At 47.5% G+C, this 24,224-nt stretch overlaps 1 protein-coding gene across 11 annotated transcripts in view; it reads right to left on the bottom strand.

Moving 5' to 3' along the window:
* The window catches only part of MSI2 (musashi RNA binding protein 2), a 388,026-nt gene that overhangs the window by 360,854 nt on the left and 2,948 nt on the right, over positions 1 to 24,224 (bottom strand). For all 11 annotated transcript variants that reach the window (XR_006890528.1, XM_046674791.1, XM_046674790.1 and 8 more), the window contains exon 5: positions 21,298 to 21,339. Coding sequence is in view for 10 of the 11 variants with exons in the window: in XM_046674791.1 (XP_046530747.1) it covers positions 21,298 to 21,339 (42 nt within the window). In the remaining variant the exon portion in view is untranslated. The remainder of the gene's footprint in view (positions 1 to 21,297; positions 21,340 to 24,224) is intronic.

Below are 24,224 nucleotides of genomic sequence, written 5' to 3' on the forward strand. Positions count from 1 at the left end.
TTCTTAAAAGCTTGGGGTCAGAGTGGCTTGTGTGTGATTATAGTCAAACCACACCACCCCATCTCCTCCTACTTGCAGCCTTACCCCCACTTAAAAAAAATATATTTTTTCCAGATTTCAAAGCCAGCTGTGGCTGCACAGCTGTAGGCAACAAACTCATCAAGAGAAAAAGCACACACACACACACACACACACCCCAAAATACATATACAGAACACACAGGTTTATTTTTTGTTTGGAGTGAGAGACACATGAGTGCAAGTTCTGGGCCAGCAGCTGAACTGTAAACGTGGGGGCGGGGGAGGGGGGCAGACAAACACAGGTGTGAGTCTTAAGGACAGCTGGAGTGAGGGCCACCTTGAAACCCCCGCAGCCAGGCGTCACCAGGACAACCACACCGGGTGGAGGCCAGCGGGGCCCACAGAGCACTTTCATTAAAGAGAAAAAATTCGACAAGGATGAAAAGACACCAATACTCGGACCTTGTTCGACTCTGCAGGCCTCTTTTTAGAATTAAAAAGGAAAATAAACCCTGGGCCGTGCTGACCCAGGACATCAGATCCGTGGGCTTCCCTGTCGAGAGCCCCCCTAACACTCTTCAGTCGCCTCAAGCTGGCTATTTTGGTTGGCACCACGTCCCTTTAAAGACTGTTTACAAACAAGAGAGCCATCAATATTTCCCGACCCAAGGGTATCCTGAATAGATACAGAGCCCTGCTGGGCACACCGTGAAGGCTCCCCAGGCCTCCCCGCCAACCTGCCACCCACGCTGGGTGCCTGGGTTGTGCACGGCCCCCCAACTGGGGGAAAGCACCCCCACCACCGAAAGACCCCACTTCCGGGGCGGCCACGTGGGTCCTGCATCCTTTTAACATCCTCACCCACTTTGCTGACCCCGGAGCCCCATCTTCTCTCCCCATGCTTTTTCAGGGCCTGGACTGAGGGTTTTGTTGTGTGCTGTCGTTTCGGGATTTTTTTTTTTTGGCTCAGGGGATGTGGAAAAGGCTATTTCTTTCCTCTTCCTTTCTTTCTTTTGTATCTGAATATATTTTCACATGCGCTTTAAGTGGCTTAAGGCTTGGCATCCATCTCAAACACATCTATAATGGATCAGGAGCCAAAATCTGTTTCTGATTATCACAGACAGAAATCAAGCCCCTGAAGTTGAGGGGGGTGGGAGCGGGGAGAAAAAGATACGGGCTCTTTAAAGGGTCACGGACACAAACCGACTTCTGGGTTCTGCCCACAGGGGAAGGACTCCAGCCCCAGGGGCTGACATTACTGAACGACCCATTCAGACTCTGCTCATAAACTTCCCAGCCACTCACTGCGGAGAGTTTACGGTGGGGATCCCACACCTAGTGGAACAGTGCTTTCTAGAAATCCTGGCGAGTTAGAAAGGGGAAAGGAGGAGAGTGGGGAGGGGCACACGAGCTCCCTCTCCCCCCTCCTCAAAAAATAGACAAGCCCCCACACAGAGAACACAGCTGCAGGAAGATGAAAAACATTTTATTGTTTAAAGAGTCACAGAGGGTTGCTGGTCATGGGCAATTTAAAATTAAATACAACTCTCGTCACAGACGTTTGCAGTTAAAGGTGAACACGTTATTTTAAAAGCAAAAGTCGTCCCAGCCAGAAGGGCTGCCTTCCTCCACTGAGGGACCCAGATGTGTCCTCAATTATTACAACTTTAATAGCCGGTCACCCAACTGCCCTGGATGGCAAGCCTCTTTCACAGACACATTTTTCCTGAAGAAAAAAAAAAAGTCTTGCCCTCTCCCCACCTCCACAGAGCATAAAGTAAACACTTGAGAGAAGGTGAGTAATGTCTTGTCGCTGAGGTAAAAGACTCAATTATAAAACCTTCAGAAAGATTCTCAAGGAACATCTACCTACTGTGACAGCAACTTATGCAAACTAAAAGACAAGCTAAAATATTTCCCCACTATCCACCCGCTACCTACTCCCATCCATACAAAACACGACAGAGAGGAAGCAAGGAAATCAGAGACATGGTCATCAAAAACTGATTTTGAGACCTGGACACCCATCTGACATCAAGCGACATCCTCCAATCCTGAAAGACAAGCCAGCCACACACGCGCTTCTTTATCACCTCAGCAAGAATTACGGCTCAGGAGGCCGGCACTAATTTTAGTATCAGATTTATTATGCAGCAGGGGGCAGGAATTCTCCAGGCCTGGCCCTTGTCTCTGTGCAGAAAAGCCTTCAGGATGGCCCCTTGCAGAAACAGCAAGGCTAACAAATAGAAACTTCCAGACTCCTGATATCTGGGAAGCCTTAGAAAACACTGGACTGGCCCACCAGGCTGCTTTCCAGTCCTCTCAATGCCCTTTCTGGGTGTTTCTAAGAGCCCCTTCTGACTACAACACTGCATCACACCTCCCACTTTCTGTTTGAAACGAACCCCAGTCACCCCCAGCAAAGCCATGAAGCCCCAAGGTCACAGAGCAAGGGAAACCAACATCATCTGAAACCGAGCCCAGGAGTGGCAACTTCTAGTTTCCCTGCTTTGATCTCAAAGGAAATAAAACCAGAGAACTCAATGTGGGGACAAACTGTAAACGCTGATGCTCAGTCGCTCGCTTCAGCCCGGCTCCGCATTACGTCCTAACTGAAGACACATTATTCTGGTCGTTTTATCTCCATCAGGCTTCTCCACCTCCGGTTCTGGGCATCCTTTTGTGTGCTCTTGGCCCTGATTTCTCTCGGAGTTATCCCACGGAGCAGGTCTGTCGCTGGGTAGCTTTGGCGGCTGTCAGTCAACCTGACTGCTTTACTCCAGAAGGTCCTTTTTACACAAAAGGCCTCACTGAGGCAGAACGGGCTCACCTTTGATGTGCTCACCTCTCACACGTAAAAAACGGCTCGGAGGCCTCCGCTGAGCACGGCTGCGCTTGGGGGAGACTGAAATGCAGTCTGTTGGGAAACAAGGCTCTTTAAAGCATCCTCTGGAAGGCGAGATCCTGGCTTGGGTTCTGCTCCAAGGAAGAGTTCAATGGAGTGGGCTGGAACGGAATTAGCCTTTGAGAATCCAGCCCTAGTGAGGGCAGCAATTCCAACTGGCTGGAAAGGACTAGGAGAGGAAACTCAGAGGAACGTGTGGATCGTGGATCACAATGATAGAAACAATTCACTGCGTCATTTTCAGCCTTGGAAGTATTCAGTAGGAAGTATTATTATCAACCCACCAGACAAACAGAAAGAGAGGCCCCGATGGGCTGGGAACTGGCCGGGTGGCATTGCAGGTAGTGGATGTGCCAGGGCCAGAATCCTCATGCGTTGCTCTCTACATAAGCTCTGCTCTTCACGGCCAGTTGCGGCCTTCAGCCCTCTGGACCGAACAGGAAGGCACCCGCTGGACCACACGGAAATGAGCCTCGCCACACATTTCCGTGGGATGAGCACACAGAGACTAGCAAACACCAAGCCCCAGGGAGCCTTCACACCTCCTGTGACATCGCCAAGACCACTTCTGGGGGACATGACACCGCCATCTCACGCCCCTGACTCACCAGGCCACAAATGATGGAAAGATGGTACCTGTACCCACCATGGACACCTCGCCTGCACAGAACTCAGCCCAGGGCCCCTGGGTTGCAGAGTGCTCTTTCCCCAGTACCCATCCGACCAGCCCACCCCACCCTAAAACTGACTGATGGCTCCCTATAGCCTAAAGCGATGGTCCCCAAAGCAGGGTTTGGGGGAGAAAGACTAGAACTTAATTTATTTGCGTGTAGCTTTTTTTCTCATCCTTTTTTATTTTTAATTACTTATCTATGACTTACGAGGTATGTTTTAACACAGTAGTACATGCGTGTCATTTATAAATAAGCATACAAGTGCACGCTCAAAAAAAGTTTGCCAAAGGGGTACATCACCAAGAACGTGTATGTTCTCAGCCAAAGGATTAAATTCCACACCCTGTGCCAGGCCCCCCGCCCAGGCTGTGTCTCTCATGGGGGCCACTGTTTCCATTCTCACCGAGGTAGGGACGGCAGGGGGTGGGCCCTGTCCGCACAGACAACAAGCCAAACCTGCCTCTCACCTTTAACACCTCCCACTTCTCAGTGAACCAAACCACCAAGCTGCTGCTCCGATCTGCAAACGCACCGTGAATCCACCCACTGGTCTCCACGTCCACTTCCCAGAACCCAGCCAGACCACCATCGCCTCATCATCGTCTCACGCAGATCTCATTGATGCCCCCACATGTGCCTGGGCTCCCACAAGCCATTTTCCATACAGACTGCCAGACTGACCTTTTCAAAAGTCGAAACTGATTATCTCCCTTCCCTTCTTCAACCACTCAGTGGGTTCCTCGACCCTCTCAGGATAAGAATAAACCTCAACCCCGGAACAGATGGCCCAGCCTCACGGCTCCCTGCTCCCCTCTCTGCATTCCAGCACACGGAATGCACCCGGACCCTCCCTCCCCAAGTTCACGCTTATGTTCATCCTTCAAGCTAGGCTCAATGCACTTCTCCAGGAAGCCTCCCCAAAACCCTGCAGGAGACCTGGTTTCCTCACTACGCTCCCTCAAACGCCTGACGCGTTTTTGCAGCATTTATGGTAACTGTTCTCCAGTAACAGACCCTGTAATAAGTTGTTTAATGAATATGTCCCCTGCCAGATGCAAACGCGGGGACTGTGTCATCCTCCTCACAGCTGTACCCCCACTCCCCAGCTCTGGGTCTGGCTCAGGCTCGGAGCTCCAGACATTTGCTGCTTGGTGAGCCAATCAATCTTTCACCCCGCCCTCCTCTGCAAGGTGACTCCAGCCCAGAAGGAACAATTTGCTACATCCCCCAAAAGCCAGGCTCCCTCACTGCTCCCACAGTTCCCTGCACCCAAGGATCTCCCCTCTCAAGATTCAGCTCACAGGGAGCCTCCTCCACGAGGCCTGCCCCACCCGCTCCCTCCTCTGTGTCCCTCCTGGGCACGGCCCTGTCCTCACGCTAGCACACTGCCCAGTTCATAGGCCTGCCTCCCTGCCAGCCTGGGAGCCGCCGGAGGGCAGGGCCAGTGTCTGAGTCTATGTCTCTACGGGCCTGACAGTGCCCCCAGCAACTCTGTTTGTCCAATACACGGCCTGCACCTGGTGCTCCTTTGCATGTATTCCCTTTCTCCCCTCCTGCAGGATGCTTTCCGCCACACTCCCTCTTTCCACCCTCCCTTCAAGTGAATAACAATAAAAGTATAACACCACCACCTCTTAAGCACCTAATCAGGCCTGTCCCTGAAAAGGAAGCCAAGATGCAGCCAATGGGAGCCAGCTGGCCACACAGCACTGGTGTCCACGGCTCCACGTCAGCAGTGGCCAAAAAGGGTATGGACCTGCGCCCACTTCAGACATGCCTGCTGCACACGAGGCATGAGCAACAGGTGCTGGTGCCGACTCACAGCCATCTCACCAAAGAGGGGAGGACAGTGGAAGAGGACGCAATCAAAAGACAGAACTTCGTCTGCCAAACACACTTAAGAACATTCTGAAATCGCAAATGGCCTTTGATCAGCCCTGCCTCAGTCAAGCAAGGCTTTCCAAGTTCAGACAGTACCAGACGTGGGTTTCCCAAAGCTAAGGTGGGTCTCCACGGCACTTGAGACTCCTCTTCTCCCTCCTCCCCTTCTTCCACAGAAAACATAAGTGGCTAGGAGGGCACACAAGGGGAGACCCCAGCCCTGACCCGTGAAGCTGTCTGGTGCCAGGGCAGCTGCAGCCTGTAGCTCAGGAATACAGGCAGGCCCAGCCCAGACCTGCCTCTGCTCTGGAGGGCTCACAGGGCAGCCAGGGCACACCCCTTAAGCCATGCCAAGACCCTCTCCAGCCCGGTGCAGGATCATGGTCCGAGGCACTTCTTCCTCTAAGCTCCAGGCCACGCATTTCAGCAGGCCTCACCTCCTTGGCCGCACATCTCCCTCTGTGGGAAACCCTGTCCAAATCAGAAAGTCAATCTGTGGAGCCCAAACGTCTTCTTGATGTGGCCCCTTCTGGCCTCACCTTGGCTAACGTCTTAGGACCTTCGGTCAGACCACTATGTAGCTGCGAACAGTAAAAGCAGCTCCCACATATAAAGTGCTAACCACCTCCCAGGCACTGTGCTGAGCACTTCAGAACAATGTCGCATGCAACCCTTGCAACGACCCTGTAAGGCAAGTACTCGTATTATATTATCCCACTTACAGACAGGGAAACTGAAGACGAGCAAAGTTAACGGAACTTTGCAGGTCACGCAGCTAGGAAACTCGAAGTTCAGAAATAAAACTCTAAGACCACCTGCCTCCTAAGCCCATTCTCTTAACCCTAAGCCCACCTGCCTCCCACCACATACTCCCTCATTCTTCCTCAGTCTACAGAGGGGGAAACTGAGGCACGGAGTTGCAAGGCAATTGGCCGAGGGTCACATTCAGCTAATCGGCACCGAGCGAAGAATCAGAAAGCAGGTTTCTCCCGCTACACCTGGAACATTCGCATCATGGTCAGCTGGCCTCCCTCCGACCCCCATCACCCTGCCAAAAGAAAACCAACCCAAACCCACAGGCCAAAGAGAGGTCTCTAATGTGATCCAACCTACAGAGCCCAGGTCACTTCCTCCCTAGGCCTCCTGTCCCCTAGCTGTCCAGTGGCGCTCACTGGCTCTCTCTCGGTCCTTGTCCTTTCTGCCACCCTCCCCAGAAAGACCGAGTCAGCAAGCGTGAGGCTTGGAAGCCAGCACCTGAGCCTCAGCACAAAATGAAGCATCTCTCTGTGACCTGGCACTAACATGGGACTCGCCTCAGAGAAATTCAAGCATCACTCAATTTGGGAACTAGGGAAATGAGTCATGAGTCCTCTTTCAGGAAGCTGAAGAAACCACCTTCACTGACAGGGAAGGAAACTGAGGCAAAGAGCAGCGGCAGCAAGCTGGTGGAGGTCCCACGCTGCTGGGGAGGGGGAGCAGGTCGATGGAGGCAGAACGTCCTCAGAATCCAGACGCCCCTGCTCTCTCCTCATGGTCTTCTCTGAAGATCCAGGAGAATCTGTTGCATTTCTTTAGGAGTCAGCCTCTCTCATCTCTTTCTCTCTACATATTTACTCCTTTGACTTTTAAATCCAGAAACTTCCACCAAAAGCAGACACGCGCAAAAAGGAGCCACGTTTGTCTCAACAATTGAAGCTCCCTCATCAAGCAACCGAGGTCTAAACTGGCTCCTAATTAATATTAACCCTCCAAATCAGAGTCATGCTCAGAAAACCTTGGATGAAGAGACGCGGGGCGGGAGGGGAGTCTCCAATTTTCTTTTTACTTCATCTGGAAAATTAAGAGCACCGCTGATTTGAACAAGAAATCATCAAGGAAAGCAATCACAACTCCACACGGCCCGTCACTCGATGGACTTGGATGTGTAACCTGCCACTTTCGTGTGCCGAAATTAAAAGGACTGTGGGGAGAATAGCAATGATGGCATGGGTCTGTCTCTCCTCCTTCATCCTCAGAAAACATAAAAACTCCTTCAGAAGAGTCCTAAGGAGATCAGGAAGAGCTCCTGCTTATCCATCAAAATAAACCAGAAAAACCTGCTCAGAGACTCCACCGCAGCCCTTCAGAGGGAGGTGTCCCCCAAGACCGTCTACCTCACAGGATCAAGACGGGGGCAGTGAGCACAGAGCGCCGAACTGGGGGCGGGGGGCCTGGAGACCCTCCACTCCAAGCCCAACACTTATTTGCTGTTTCTGCATTAATTACAATAAACTGCTTCATAGCCTAGCAATCACTTAATGGAGCAGCAAATATGGCTTTTTCCCTATAATTAGTCAATGTAATCTACTACGATTTCCCTCCTCCCGGCCACCCTCTTCCATCCTCTACACACTAATGTTCGCACACACCCATCCCCTGCCCAGGATCCACCACAATCACAGTCTTGTTCCTCGGTCCTGGCAACACGCAATGAACTTGAGGCGGAGGAGACTAATTTGGAAATGAGCAAGGAGATCTGGACACACCAACTGCAAAGGCCCTACAGCATCTGGGGGCGTTCCCAGCCCTAACAGTAGATCTGAGGGTCAGGGATCTCCCAGGCCGACGGCCGGGAACTACCGGCATTTCCTGGAGCTCTGCCAAACTCATTCCCACGCACATAATGGGGCTCAGGTGTTTGTGGATCAAAAGTTAATGGTCCCTGTCCCCAAGAAAAAGGTTCTATGAAAAGGTCACGTGCATCCCCCATCCCACCGCTCTCCCTGCTCCCAATTGTCCACCCTCATAGCTGGGAATCTTTCATTTGCCTGAAGTGATTCCTCCTTCCAAGCATCCCCCAAACCTCGTCAACCATCCCACCCTGGGCTTCCACCAACCACCAAGTGTCAAAGGAACAAACCCACGTTCGAAGGCATATGGACACCATCGGAGGGTTCTGACCAAAGAAAATTATTTCCCTGCCATTGACAATTTGGGTTTTGTGAATTGAAGCCCCTGTGACGATCCTTTGGCATGTAGATTAAGGATAACAACACCCCCCTCTTATGGTCTGTTTTTCTCTACTCGGCCCTGTTAGGACTTATTAGCTCACATCAGCTGGTCTCATCTCCAGCAAGAGCAGAACACTTTGTATCTTTCTCACTTTCAAGACACACACACACACACACACAAATCCCTGGTTACGGAGGAAGAAATTAATACATTCTAAGTGTCTACCATACACCAGGTGCCTTATTTATAGTGTTTCATTTCATATACACAACTCTATTATCCCCGTTTTTTTGGCGTAGAATTGAAGCTCAGAAAGGTTTAGACACCTTCCTAAGATCACAGAGTCAGCAGCAGCAGCAAGATTCAAAGCAGGTCCCTCTGAGCCCAAAGGCCAGGTCCTACCAACCACATACTTCATTTGTTATCGCACATGCACTTGTCTGAATACGAATTATAGCACAATTCCACTCAGATCGTATACATTCATATACACACACATCCACACGTGTGTACATACACTCTTTCGTCCTTCTCAAATATTACATAAGAAAAAAATATGTAAGGCAGCAGACTGCTGTACTTAAAACCATTCTCCAACCACCAAGGAAGGCAGACAGTCATCATTTTGCCAGACTTGCCACAGGACATCACTCTTGCCAACAGGACTGTATATAACTCACGCATCCATAGTGCTCACCACATGCCAGACACCATTCTAAGCACTTTACATGTCAACTCACATAATCCTCACAACGAGCCCGCGAAGGAGATACTATTATTACCTCCATTTTACAGATGACAGAACTAAGGCACAGAATATTTAGGTAACTTGATCAGTCACACGGCTGGTAAGGGGTGGAACGAGGATTCAAACCCAGACAGGCTGGTTCCAGAGCCCATGCTCTTAAACATTCAGCCACGGCACCTCAAGGAGAGTAATAAAAATAATAAGGTCAGTAATTAAATGTGGCGTGGGGGATGGGGTGGGAGCAGGCATCTATCTAGAGCTTTCCTTTCCCCTATTTCCAGGCCCCAACCTGTATGACACCAGATCACTCACCAGCTGGTTTCATGATTTCTGTAACATGAACAATTGTTCTATGTAAACTCTCCTGTCAATATCAGAGACAAGAGCCCAGAGGGCCTAAGGAGCTGGTCTCTAGGCAACTTTTAAAGCCCCTGCACAGGGGCAGAGGTTTGAGGATGCTTGAGTTCAAACCCACAAAGCACTTCCCAATACTTGGGGGTTTGTCTGGATGGCCCTGGAAAATGGTCATTTCCATGAACACAATCAGTCCTTCTCAGGATGCCCAGAGGGTCTGATCGTCCCCACTCCACCGTCTCTTTACAGCTTGGGGAAGAACTCAGGTAACTGTTTCCACAGTACGTTCTGCTCTGATCCACTGGGGTCATGCTGAAGAGGGGCAGCCAGGAGAGCTAGCGCTGTGAATGCCCAGGCTTCGAGCAAACAGGATGATGCGCCGATAAAGGAGATCGCAACATGCGAACGTGGCAGTGTGCCAGACACAAGCTGCCCAGCCACGACTCGTGCTCAAAAGAACTTTAATTGAATTCTTCCAGCAAGTGCAGCAGAAAAATTCATAATGAGGTCCACCCTCCAACACACTATGTCAGTCAGTTCCACAGTTGTGTGGATCCAGTGAAAAATCATTTTTAACAAGGATATGGGATGTGCATGGACGTTAACCTGAACACTGTGTCCTGTGGGGAAAAACAATGATCAAATCCGTGGATTTTTATTTTCAAAGCAATTTAAGTAAGGCATTCTGCCATAATCAGCTTTACTACCCCTATTAGTATAGAAAAACAAGTTCTGAACCTGGCTCCCTAGTGAAAAACGCAAAATTTGTATAATTAAAATTATACTTGTGAAATTCAAACACACTTTAATTTCCTAAGGGCCCCCTAATCAAGTCAGAAGTTCTTACTAAAACCAATTATCTGCTTTGAAAACAGAAGAGGAAATATATACATGTAGCAGTCTTGGGGAGATCCACAGCCCAACTGTTTCCCACGTTCAAGCATTCTAATTTGATCTTTTTTCCCCAGATGGAAGAAACAGTGAAGCCACCAGTTGCTTTTATTAAGTGTTACGTGTTTAAGTTTAAACATTTTTGTTTGTTTGTTTGTTTGCCTTTAGCTACAAAAATGACATATTTGAGAGCTATCCCAGAGGAAATTGAGTTGAAGGGGATAAAAAAAACCAAACCCAGCATGCATCAATAAATACACACTGTATTTCCACCCACCCCACCCCAGGTCCTATCTAGCTTTTTTCCTTAAGATCTCACAGCAGTATTTCAAACACTTGCCCATTCCTGTTTGGAATGCTCACCCAAACACGACGATGAGGGATGAGACAGAAGATAAGCCAGCTTCATTTCTGGAACAGGCTGACGACAGAGGCAGGAACTCCCAAGGTCCCATCCAGTAAAGCAGCAATACCCAGGTTTCTCACCTCCTTACCAGGTGACCCACCTAAAATGTGGCAGCTTTTCTTAACTGGAAATTCTTGCCCAAAAGTAACACGGAAATACGGAATACTCTCGAAGGCGCTAAAATATTTAAGAGGCAGTTGTTGCAATGTTCCATTTACACCATCAATATGAAATGTTATCAGGCTAGGGCCTTTACAAAAAAAAAAAGTGCTGCACACCAATGGGTTTTCTCCTCCTGCCTCCCTGGAATCCATTTCAGAGATGAGAATGCTTTTCCACTCTCGGCTTTGGTGTTCCAACAGTGCCCAGCTGGGTGATGTCAGCCTCACATGCCAGCCACCCAGGCTCCAGCAGGTGACCAGAAGGTAAAACAAAATGCCTCTCGGTTTAAAACTTTACTTTTCAGTAGGTGGGAACAGAGAACTCGCCACATATGGCCTCTAGAGGACGGAGAACATGGTAGCTTCATATTAGAACTTCCATTGGAAGACTTAGGAACCAACGCGTGCGTGTGCATGCAGAAACACACAGGCGCCCACGCATGCACGTGCACACGCAGACGGAAACAAGCTTCTCCGAGAGCGAGTCGTGGGAACTGCGACTCTGCTGGTTCCTTGCCTCCCTCCCACCAGAGCAGCCACCTCATTAATGTCACTTAGCATCACGTTTTGCTACGCTAGGTCTTTCTGCACTCTGTTCCCGCAGGCGGCACAAAGCTGGATTCCATTGTAAACTTCTGTTCTTTGGGAAACTCTCAAAAGCTTTGATTGGAGAAAAGAAAAAACTCTTACAGGGCCTCTCCGCTCACTCTTTCCCCTCCTCCAGTTTCTTCTCTTTGGTGCTTTATTCAGAACCACTACACACACAAACCATACTCTGAAAGTCATTTACAACATGCCAGCTAAAAAAAAAAGCGCCAATGATTGCAGTGGCCTGTCTATTTGCAATTGCCCAAAGAGAATAATTCATTTCAGCGGAGGATATGGATGAAGCCCTGAATACATTCCAACACTGTATGCTGCCCTTCAAAACAATAAAAATGTAAAAAACCCAGAAGAAAGAAGGCCTGAGGTGGCAGGAATGAGAATCTCTTGACCCCCAAGGAATTTATTCTCCTGGATCTTCTGAAGCACTCTCTCCCCAGAATGCATCATCAAGACCATTTTATTAGATTTTTCTAAACCCTTGAAATTATCACATAATTGAAACAGAAACAGCAATTTAAAACTCTGAATGGATTTCTTAAAAAGAAGATTCTAGGCTGGCCCAGCATCCCCTCTTGGCTGCTCTCGCCCCTAACCTAAATTTAAGGCCCTTTCACACAAAACCCTATTTATCTTTTAAATCCTCCCCTGACATAAAAGTTACACATTCCCCTAATGCCTTAGATTTCAGGACATTTGGGAGAAACTCATCCCAGACAACAGGCTAAAAAAAGAATCCATTAGCATTAACTTGCCTGTCACAGCCAGTGACAAATAAATGAATGTGATGCTTTCAGATCAGTCATTGGTGGAACTACCCCCAGGCAGATAAAGACCAGAACTGGGAGAGAGAAGGCTCACGGGGAGACCTCTCACACAGTGGTGTCTTAGCTGTCCCCTCGCTGCTCCCCAGGACCTCACTCTCAGAGGCAGCAAAGACATAGGCATCAGAGGCGGAAAAGGAAATGCGTTCCCAATGCCCATGGAGCATCCTCAAGATAAAGGATGCATGCTATCTTCCCTTCGAGAGCCAAGACCCCAGCAGCAGACCAAGCCACTGACACAGAATCTTCCAAATCTCAACGCGCTGTTCTATCCATCACCCCTAGAAAGGGGCAACAGTACCCATCAACTCACACGCGAGACAGGGCCTTCTATGATCCAGGCAACGCCATCTTTGGGGAGAGTAACAGATAATGAACGCTTACATGGACCCACTATGTGCAGGTATCACACTAGGCCCTTCATATGCATCAACCCATTTAATCCCCCTAACAATTCCAGGATGTAGGTCCTGTTAAAATCCCCATTTCACAGATGAAGAAAGGTAGGCACAAAACCATTAAGTGATTTGTTCAAAACTCCATGGCTGGTATGTGGCATTTAACTGCGCTAAACAGGTTCTCAGAAAATACGCAATAGAAACTAACCTGAGGCTTCCAGGCCAGACCACAACAAATGCTATTCCTCAGCCTGAGCATTTGACAGCAGTCAGGCAAAGCCCAGGAACCTAACGTCTACCCACTCACGCTGGATGCAGCAGGGCTTCGAGGCTAAGGGAGCAAGGACTGGGATTCAGACAGACTTTGGTCCAAAGGCCAACCCTGACTCTAGTTCTGCAGCCCTCGGAAAGCTGCTTACCCTCCCTAGGCCTCAGTTTACCCATCTGTCGAATGGAGGTAATACCAACTATTGCAAAGGACTGTTGTAAGGATTAAATAAAAGGAGATTAAGTAGCTACAGTAGCCAGTCCTGGTGGTCTAGCAGTTAAGATTTGGTGCTCTCACTGCCACAGCCCGGGTTTATTTCCCAGTCAGGAACCACACCACATGCCTCTCAGTTGTCATAGTGTGGTGGGTTGCGTGTTGCTGTGATGCTGAAAGCTATGCCGCCAGTATTTCAAATACCAGCAGGGTCACCCACGGTGGACAGGTTTCACCAGAGCTTCCAGACTGAGAGAGACTGGGAAGAAGGACCTGGCACCCACTTCCGAAAAAATTGGCCATGAAAATGCTACAAATAGCAGCCAAGCATTGTCTGTACAGCACCGGAAGTGAGAGGATGGCACGAAAAGACCAGCAGGGTTCTGCTCTGCTGTACACAGGGTGGCTAGGAGTCAGAACGGACGCCACAGCACTACCACCCCAAGCAGGCAGAGCAGTGGTACATCAGTATGGTGCCTCACACATGCTGACTCACAATAAGCATCATTATTTTGAGGTAGGATTTTTCTTTTTCGTTATTTAAGGTCTCAAAACTAAAATAAAGAAGTCTAACAGCCACGCACCCACCCTGGGAATAATTTCCCAGTTGTTGGGAGCGTGATGATATCCACACTTGAAAGAGAGAACAGGGACACCCTGTTGTATTCAGGGCCCAGTGGGACACCTGTCCCAACTGGACGAACCGTCGTAGGCTACTGCTACAATGGACCACAGGGGGCTCCGTCCCATTACCACGCTTGCTCACACCTCTCACGCTGCACAGAAGGGACAGGTCGCGATTCCAAAACTTCATGTTCCTCACACCAGGCAGCCACTCAGCCAAAGGTAACTCTAAGCAGACACTACTTATAAAGTCACAGGTCAGGCTGGTCTGAGCCACAGGGCACACACATTGGTGCCATACAGGAAACCTGTGATTTCCATACCAAGAAATGACATCTTACTGTCTACACACGGTAAGGTCAAGATCACGGCTTAGATAAGGACAAAGTACAGAACTTCAGAATTCTGTCTGTATCACGGCCCCTTGTTAGGAAGGCAAAGAGGAGAGAGGAAGGGAGAAGGTGGAAACAAGAGAATGACAGAGCTCTTTGTAGCTGCCACACACCCCAAAGAGCAGGGGTGGAATCTGCCAGGAGCATCACTCCTAAAGAAGGGTCTATAGCCAGGGAGAACGCAGCCTGGGTTACACTGGAGGCAAAGTCCAGGGTGGGACGCTCTCCATGAAACTGCATCAGCCATAGTCCCATCAGTGACCCCAGCTTCTATATTGGTCCTAAAGAGCTCAGAACATCGTAGGGAGCAACTCCGTGATCCTGCACACACACACCACAGCTTCCCCAGCACCAGCCAAATAAAGTACAAACTCATTTGCTTTGCCTGGCAGTCAAGGCCTTCCACAACCTGGCCCCCATCGCCTCTCCAAGCCTCACTCCAGAGCACTGGGCGGCCCACTCCCTCCGCTGCAGCCGCGTGTCCTGACCTCTCCTAGCCCCGGTACGTACGAAGAACTGCATTCCTGCCATTCTTCCTTCCTACCTGCTCTTCAGGATCCGGGGCAAAGACCACCTCCTCCAAGAAGCTGTCTTCACTCGTCCTTCCTCTAAATGCTGTTCCTGTCTCTCTTACTGTGCTTATCGCATCCTCTCCTGTATCACAGGCAGCATCCCTCCTCCCAACCTGGAGGTAAGACCCTTGCAAACTCTATCTCCTCTGCATTCATTCTATCGAAATGGAGGTTGATGGTGTGCACAAGAACAGTACTAAAAGCCAAAGGGTTTTTTTCTAATTAGTAAAATATGTTTGTGCCCTTAGAGCCCACTGTCCAGTGGAGGCAATAAGGCATGAACCTAAATAACCATAAAACTCAGAACGAAGTGCCTAACACAGTCCCTGGTGCTGAGCAGAAACTTGGTAAACAATTTTGAATACTGAAAGTGAAAGCAACCGAATATATTAACGATACAGTCCATCGCCCCCCACCATCACTCTTAGCCCACCTAGCTTTTCACAACTGACAGTGTGTGACATACTTGTCCATTTGCTCGTTGCTTATTTGCTTCACTAGAGTGAAGGCCCCATGAGAGCAGGGCCTTTGCCTTACTCTCCATACCATGCCCAGAACCACCCGCACACAGTGCCTGGCACACAGTAGGTCCTCAATAACGTATGGTAAATAAATGAATGCATGAGTGCCTTGCACAATGGCCAATGGATGTATCAATAAGTTTTTGCTAATTTATTATTGTTGGAAGGGCCATAACCAGAGAAAAGGTAAAAGTGCTGTGGAAATCCAGAGAAAGAACTATTACATCCAAGAGGGAGCAGGGATGGCGTCAGGGAAAAGGTAACGACTGAAAGAAGGGTCTGTTTTGTACAGCAGAGAGAAGGAAGGCAGTGCAGACCCACAAAAGGGCAGCTATTCAGAGAAGGGCGAACTCTCGGTTTCAAGGCAGCAAAAGGTAGACGAGTTGAGAAATCAGCTGGAAGAAGACTCTCCCGTATAGACATTGAAGGACCTCACTCCCCGGGCGAAGAAGTTTACCCTTTGTTCAGTGGGCATCAGGAAGACACGGGGGGTTTCCCAAACCCCTCAAAGGTGGGTGCACGCACACAGCCAGCAATTAAAAACAATTAAACGAGCTCTTAGTAAACGAACGCACCAGATCAAACAAGAGGACCACGATGATGAACGATGTCTCCCCTTTTATGTTCTCGGGGCTCTCGGCCGGAGAATGTCCAGATTTAAAAATACAAAATAGGACACGAAGAATGGCTGCCGCCTCAAGGGGCACCCAAGGTGGTCAGCCAGTTCCTCAGAGTGCCTTCCTCCTCCTTCCTTCCTGGGGAGGCAGAGGGGGTCTCACCTGTCTGCCAAAAAACCTCTGACACAGAACACAGGAGCTCTGGCACCACAGGAGACTGACCTTAATGTTGAAATGAAAGCATGTGAGGAAAGGCAGAACGCAGGGAAAGGACTCCTCCTCCTGAGCTGACACCTGCTGCGGACTGGAACGCAGCACAGAGCCGCGCTCCCTGACAAGAAAGCAGCTAAGCCACTAATCCCCCCGGGTCCTCGCCGCTGTGGACCAGGGCTGCAGACACACCACCACATCCCTGCTGGGACCCAGAAACCCACCGGCAGGTCCGTTAACCGTGGCTGCCGAGACGACAGCTGCAGATCATCCAAGATGGCAAGACTCTAGGATGACCCGACCCACAGCAGCAGGGGAGGCCAGATGCCAAAAACTCACCACCCCTCGCCCTTGAGAAGCTGCCAAGAAACCACTCCCCCGGAACAGGAGGTGCGCATGTAAAACGCTCATGCTGCGCTGCACCCATCTGGACACATGCTTAACCGAGAACCTTCTAGACAACAGAAAAACCCAGCTTCCAGCTCCACCTTGCCACAACTCAGCCGTGTGACCTAGGGCAACCGACACAACCTCCCTGAATGTCAGCTGCCTCCGATGTGAAAAAGGCAGGCTGGATTCAACTCACATGTTTAACAGTCACTGAATGTCAACCGTCAACAACTCCCTGCCCTCAGGGGGCTTACAGTCCAATTAAGATTTTTCTGAGGTCATCTTCACCATCACAAATTTTTTTATTCTACAATAACGTATCAGCAGACATTTGCTGGGCGCTACTTAGTGCCCGGCTCCCAGCAAAGACTTTTCATTCATCGTGAAAACAACTCCATGTTTGGCATGACACCATCCCTGTTTTAAACAGGAGGAAACTGAGGCTTGGAGGGTCTTAAGTGACTCACCCCTGATCCTCCAGAAGGGACTGAAGGGCAAGTGGAAATAGGTTGGAGAAATGAGATCTCCCTTATCAATAGATAAGGTTCTGGTCTCTAAAACTTAAGGAGAAAAACGACAACTGAGTGGAGTCAGGAACACTTTCTCATACACAAGGATAATTAGGGCAGGTGGTGAGTTACGCCCACACTCACCCCTGCAGGAAGATGCTAGGCAGTCTCTTGGTTTCTCCACACAAGAAAAAGAACCCACAAGCTTGAGCAATAGTCCTCCAGGCAGCCAACACTTCTGCCCAAAGGGACCAATGAAAGAATATGACATGACTGATCCCAATCATCCCCATTTCTCCAATGGTTTCAAATTAAGTCATCTTTCTAAGAGTAGCATGACCATTTTAATTTTTTAAAAGACGGGGGGGGAACTCTTACATATTTTACAAAATGAAATAATCATCCGGAGAAATAGCAAGACACAGAACAGACCTATCAGCTTCGGATCAAAACGTACTTCACTAATTAACGGCCACTAGTCTCCAAAGAGTCGCCCCTTGGCTAGTTAACAAAGCTCCATTATATGTCACCAGAGAGGTGAGCATTTACATGGCAAAGGAGAACCAATGAACGGCAGGATTCAAAACCCTTCCTTCCGTGGCTCATTAAAATTCTGGCCAAAACAGTTTATTTATATGATACATTGAAGAATATTATGACAGTACTAACATGAAATCTGTTCTTCACCGCCACAGATTTTCTTTCCTATTAAGTTACAGTTTCTTTCCACTAGTCTTGTTTTAACACCTCCATGGAATATTTCTCTGGCGAGTGTTAGCGAGGAGGGACAGCCAGAAACCAGAGAAATGAATTTTAACTGCAACACCCGCTGACAGATCATTTACAAGCTCCTAACCCAGTCCACGAGGAGGGAAGCAGTTCACCTTGCCACCAGGACCCTAACTCATACACACACATTTTTTATCAAAGGGAGATAAATAATAAATAAATAAGTTCTACACTCCTGCCAGCTGGGTTTTGGCCTCCAACACTAACTTCAATCCGAAATCCCCAGGCCGGCCTCAAATTCTATCGGTAAATAATCGCTGACAAGGAAGATGCTTTCTCTGCATCCTGCCCCAACTCCACCCACCACACACTTCGCCAATTCCCCAGATGCCTCACTGGGGTTGAGCAACCCCAGAACCATCTGAAAGGATGCCCTGAGGGGTCGGACAGAGAGACACCAGCAGTCAGTGTCACACAATGGAATGACATCACAGGGGGTGGGTGAATCATCCAACCATGGAACTCCAAAGCTCTGCGATGCTGGCTGTGGTTCTGCTCCTCACAGCCTGATGACCACTCTGAGCCACCTCCTCTTCCATAGCAGAGAAGTGATACTCCATGACGCCCCCACAGGACGGCAACACTGGGAGAAGGCTCAGTTCTGGAGTCACGGTTGCCTACGTGTGTCCCTTGTACCACTTCTCAACCTAGTTGCACCTTGGTTTCTATAAACCTATAAAATGGAGATAAAACTAGCACCCACTTCATAGGGCAGAGGAGAAGACTGACTGACTAAAAGAGAATACGTATAATGACCTGCAACATTGCCTGGCACATAAATTGAATTAATACCATTATTATTAATAGACCGCTCACAGGATTGGTGTGAGGGCCTAACAAGAATAACAGCAAAAATACCAGGTAACACATATGGTATTACCATGTGCCAGGTTTTTTGGGGTTTTTTTGAGGAAGATTAGCCCTGAGCTAACATCTGCTGCCAATCCTCCTCTTTTTGCTGAGGAAGACTGGCCCTGAGCTAACATCCGTGCCCATCTTCCTCTACTTTATATGTGGGACACCTACCACAGCATGGCTTGCCAAGCGATGCCATATCTGCACCCGGGATCCGAACTGGTGAACCCTGGGCCTCCAAAGCAGAATGTGCACACTTAACCACTGAGACACCAGGCCAACCCCCAGGTCATTTTCTTAAGCCCTTTACCTTTATTAATTTACTTAATCGGCAAAAGATTCGATGAGATGGGGAAACTGAGGCTCAGGGAAATTAAATGATTTGCCCAAATTCACACAGCTAAGGAGTGGCCCGGCCAGGATCTGAAGCCGGGCTGCCGAGCTTGAAAACGACAATAACAACGATGATTCAACCAACAATGATAAAGGTGGGGATGAAGATGAGTTAGGAGGCCCTCACCCTGTGCCAGGCTCTTTTATTCTTCACAACCACCTTCGGAGGGCACTACCGTCATCACTCCCATTTTACAGATGAGCAAACTGAGACTGAGCGAGGGTGATTTGCTCAGTGTCACAGGACCTGGGATTCAGGCGGAAATAATGGACAGGAAAAGTACTTTGGGAAGTGTGTCATAAAACGGAAGGTGCTATTATGAAATCCCAAGAATTCCATGGAAAGACGTCCTTCCCCAACTGCTTCAACGTTAGCTCATATCTAAAAGTTTGACAATTCACCGAAAACATTCCAGACTCCAGACTGGGGGAGAGGCGGAGGAAGGGCACACTTCGACAAGTTCAAGAAATATTCTGTCTCGGTTTCAAGTTGAATGCATCACTGCAAAACAAAATGCTAGAGTATATTAAAATGAAATATTGCCTTCCTGGTTTAAAAAAAAACAAAAACCAAAAAAAGTTGAGGGGGCAGGCAGCAAGGAGGAAGAGAACACAGGTCACACCTCTGGTTTGACCAAGTCAGGGATTTTTCCAGTTTCCCTCTAGAGTAATCTGATCCTAGTTCTGGGTGATCAAATGACTAACCTGGAAATTTGAAGATTCACACTTATGGAAGAAACAGCAATTCTTCCAAACCCAGGAAATACTGCTAATTCTGGAAGGCTTCGGAAATGTCAAGGATCACACTCAGTCCGGAAAACCTTTAAATGGTTAAGACAGTCCCAAAGTCTGTGCTCAGTACAGAAATAATCTAACCTCTTTGGTTCATTAATTCCTATTATTTGCTTAAGCAGTAGAAAAAAATGCCTTAAAGTACTTTGCTATATTTACTTAAGAGATTTATGTTTCTTTTGAAAGAAAGAAAGAAAGAAAGAAAGAAAGGAAAGAATTGCATCGCAGGCTCCAGACCTGAAATTCTCAAAATATCACCCACAAATGCCAACTTTTTCTTCATTAACACGGAAAACCATTCTGCCCTTGACATAATTAAAAGTTTCCACTTCTGAGAGGCCGTGTATAGAGAAATAAACGGAATTTGCTTAAACCACAGGCCTTTCCTTTTATGACCTACCATCAGAAGCTTCACCTTTTCCTCTTTCCCTAAAAGAGGGCCAAGGCCACAAGATGCAGAAAAAGTATTTCTTCCAACGTTATAGAGGGAAGAAAAAAGTATAATTAAAAAGTGCAAGTTCAACACCTAAGCCATAAGCCCTTTACATTTCGCCTTAGGCTCCTCGCAGCTGTGGTCTCATAGCCACACCTGGCAAGCAGGGTGAAAACTATGTTAGCTACACACTTCTTAAAAAGTGAAGGCCTATCTGAATCCTGTAAGTCAGTCTTGTAGCACAACTCATGCCCAGTTACAACATTTTCTGAACTTTCTCCGCCCAGACACCAGCACTTGCACAGAGCCAACAGCACTGCTGGTTTCAAGCATGCCCTAACGTATCTAACCAACCTGAAACCAAGACATCCACTGCTTCCTCTGTCAGATTTAGGGCTTTAAGGGGCTACAAAGTTGTTTTTCCAAGAAAGGACAAGCTGTTTACTTAAATTCTACTCCTCTCCATAAACTCCAGGTTGTAAGGCCTCAAAAGAGTACTCTTCAAAAAAAGGCACATGGAAATGTCCAACTTTTCATGATATGATCTCCACAAGGCTTAAAAAACAGAACACTTGCATAAATACTACAACAGACGGAGCCATGTCCTCCCACTAAGGATCAGGCTTGTCCCTGCCCGCTGTCGCATGCTCAGAACCCACCTCGGGACGGCTAACTTGCAGACGCGAGGTTATCTCCCAGAGCTCCTTGCCTGGCTTGGACTCTCACAGCCACACGCTGATACCCTGAAGGAACGGCGTGCACCAGGTTCAACGCTTCATTGCCAGCACTCTGTTTGAAACTGGAAATCCTTGGCAACCATCTCTGAGAGCTAAAATCCTATTACTGATTCTCCCACTTACCTTGGGTTGCGCTCGACGAGGAAATGCAACTTTGGGGTCAATCTGGGGGAAAAAATGGAAAAATGGGAATCAACTGCAGTACTTTAAGGAGAGAAGAAGAATATGATTAATCACCTAATTATTAATCACTCATTTCTCAGGCTTATCACCCAGCTTTTAGTAACTTCTTGGGCAATTCAAAAGTTCCTTATACTTTGATCTAAACTTTAACTGTCCCTCCCAAAATGTAACAAATATAGCTTGCCTTTCTGAAATGGCCTACCATGTATTTCAATGTATGCTCTTAATAAGCCAGATCTCATGAGTTCTTATTTAGACAAGGGCTTCTCTTCTGGACACTAAATATTAAATGGTCTTGCATCTAATTTGTGATGCATAGCTGGGAGAAAAGAGGGGAAAAAATCATCACTGAAAAAAGTCATAACCTGAAAATTAAATGTAAGAATCTTCCAGGGCCGGCCCAGTGGCGCAGCAAAGTTAGCACATGCTACTTCAGTGGCCCAGGGTTCACGGATTGGGATCCCAGGTGTGGACCTATGCACCGCTTGTCAAGCCATGCCATGGTAAGCGTCCCATATATAAAGCAGAGGAAGATGGGCATGGATGTTAGCTCAGGGCCAGTCTTTCTCAGCAAAAAAGAGGAGGATTGGCAGCAGATGTTACCTCAGGGCTAATCTTCCTCAAAAAAAAAAAAAAAAAAAGGATCTTCCAGCAGTACGTAACTAGATGGTAGTTCCCCCCCCCCCTTTGATAACTAAACCACACAGGTGGGGAAAGAGATATCAAAAGTTTTTAAATCAAGAACATCCTAAAATTCCCCATAGACATCCAACACAACGTTCTGCTTGAATTAATTCACTCGCTTTAGCCAAAGTAAAGTTACCTAAGATTAATCAAAAGGACAGTTCGTTCTGTAGTTATACCTCAAAAGAAAGCAGGTGTCCAAAACTATGGAACATAACTTGTTTCTTAAAAAAAAAAATAATAAAATTAAAATAAAAGGAAATACATGAGCTAAACCCACTTGGATTTTAAAAACCACAAGGGGGTAAAAATCTATGAGCAACCTAAACCCAAATTAGAAATAAGGCCATCACAGGAACAGAGTTAAAAAAAAAAAAAATACTGCAAAAAAGAAGTCAGAATTTAATGTAACAATTAGGGTACTCCCCCTACCCCAAACCCAATCTGAAAGGAAAAAACATCCTCTAGCCCAGATCACATCATTCTCAATCAGGGATTGGCTTTGAAACTCAAAACAATTCCCACAGCAACATCTGAATCTAATAGGCTGACCTGAGGGGGAGAAAGTTGTTGGAGATAATACGGGGAGGGAAGGAATAAAAAAAAATTCCCATTGTTGGTTTTCATTAGATTTCTAAATGTCACAGATCTTTGGGTAAAATGCAGCAGGAGAGTGGCGTGAATATTGCTACAAGTTATTTATTTCTAGGTTTTGGTTTTCATATTAAAATTCTCCCCTTTAAATATGTAAATCTGAACTTTGTTTTCAGTTCTGCCACAGAGGGGAAAAAAAGGGGAGTGACGCTCTGGGAAAAAACACAGAGGGGAGAAAAGGGAGATCAAAGTTAGTTCCTGTCCCCAGACCCACATCCTTTAGGACCCCAGCCGGTAAGGCATACAAAAATTCACCACTTTTACTAACGTAGTTTAAAGACCAAACAAAAGTCTGCAGCATGTTTTCTACCATTAAACATCGCCTGAGAAATGAGAGATTACTTTTCAAAAACTAAAATAGACAAAAATCTCTGATCTAGAAAACTACCCTTTCATCAAGATTAACATTACCGCATCTACAGGTGTATCCAGCAGTGACTAGAGCTGTCTACAAGAGAAATACAACAGGTGTGGATTTTCCATTCTGTTGACCAAAAGTAAGACAGATCCGTCTTTTCATAAACACTCCCCCAAAGTATTTTTTTTAGCGGACCAGCACACAATTGCAATAATAAGTCATCTTGTTTGTGCGGTAAAAGGTGAGGGAGGGGGTAGGGAGCAGTGAAGACAGCAGAGCGCTTAAAAAAATATATCTAAAATTCCAAAACTCAAAGCCAATTCAGAACTCCTGTATTGTGTGTTGCGGTAACAGCGTGTTACACCACAATGAGTGTTCGTTGGTGCCTGCAAAGTTTACACGCTGAGATCTCCGAAGGAGGGGATGGGTCAAGAGGAGTATGGCAAATCCCAACCTTTTGCACATCCCTGTGAACTATTTTTTAAAAAGGAACAAAAAAGAAAACTACCAAAAATTAAAACATTAGTTAGTTAGGTACAGCTCTACTTACTGTAGCTACAAATCCTCTAGGAATAGACTAGGGTACTATTTTGGATGTGAATGGCCGTTACCTAAACAAAGCTTTTAAGGTAACGGTAAACAAGATCCTCGTTTCCATGTCAATAAACCAACCGCTTCTGCCTCCTGCACTGAACGTTGAAACAAAGTCAAAAGCTAGGTTATACTAAAGAATAGTGACCAAAACACGTCTACAAACAATTAGGGAGGGAAAAGTGCAGGCTTTGCACCTGATACTGAAGGAGAGGACCCACCAGCCACCACAGAAACCAAATACTATTTCTCCTACCTAGGGTGGGGAGTTGGGGGGGATCATACATTCCCAGATTTGCCTTGAAATATTTTTCCTCTAATTTTACTAGCTTTTTGAAATGTCTAGCCAAGAAATCAAGGAGAAGAAAATTCTTCAGACAGCCTTTATCACCCTACAAATGGCTGTCCCTGAAATGGAATTATCTGAAAGTGCAAAAAGGCTGGGCTGCAAGCTATGATTAAGTCCAGGACAATTAATAAAGCAACTTAGAGTGTGTGGGGTCTTTTCTTGGGGGCTGGGGGACACACACCTGACCTCTGATCAGAGAAGGAGGGTGAATTTGCAAAAGCAATCCAAGCG

The sequence above is a fragment of the Equus quagga genome, chromosome 11 (assembly GCF_021613505.1).
Source record: "Equus quagga isolate Etosha38 chromosome 11, UCLA_HA_Equagga_1.0, whole genome shotgun sequence".
NCBI classification, from domain to species: domain Eukaryota; kingdom Metazoa; phylum Chordata; class Mammalia; order Perissodactyla; family Equidae; genus Equus; species Equus quagga.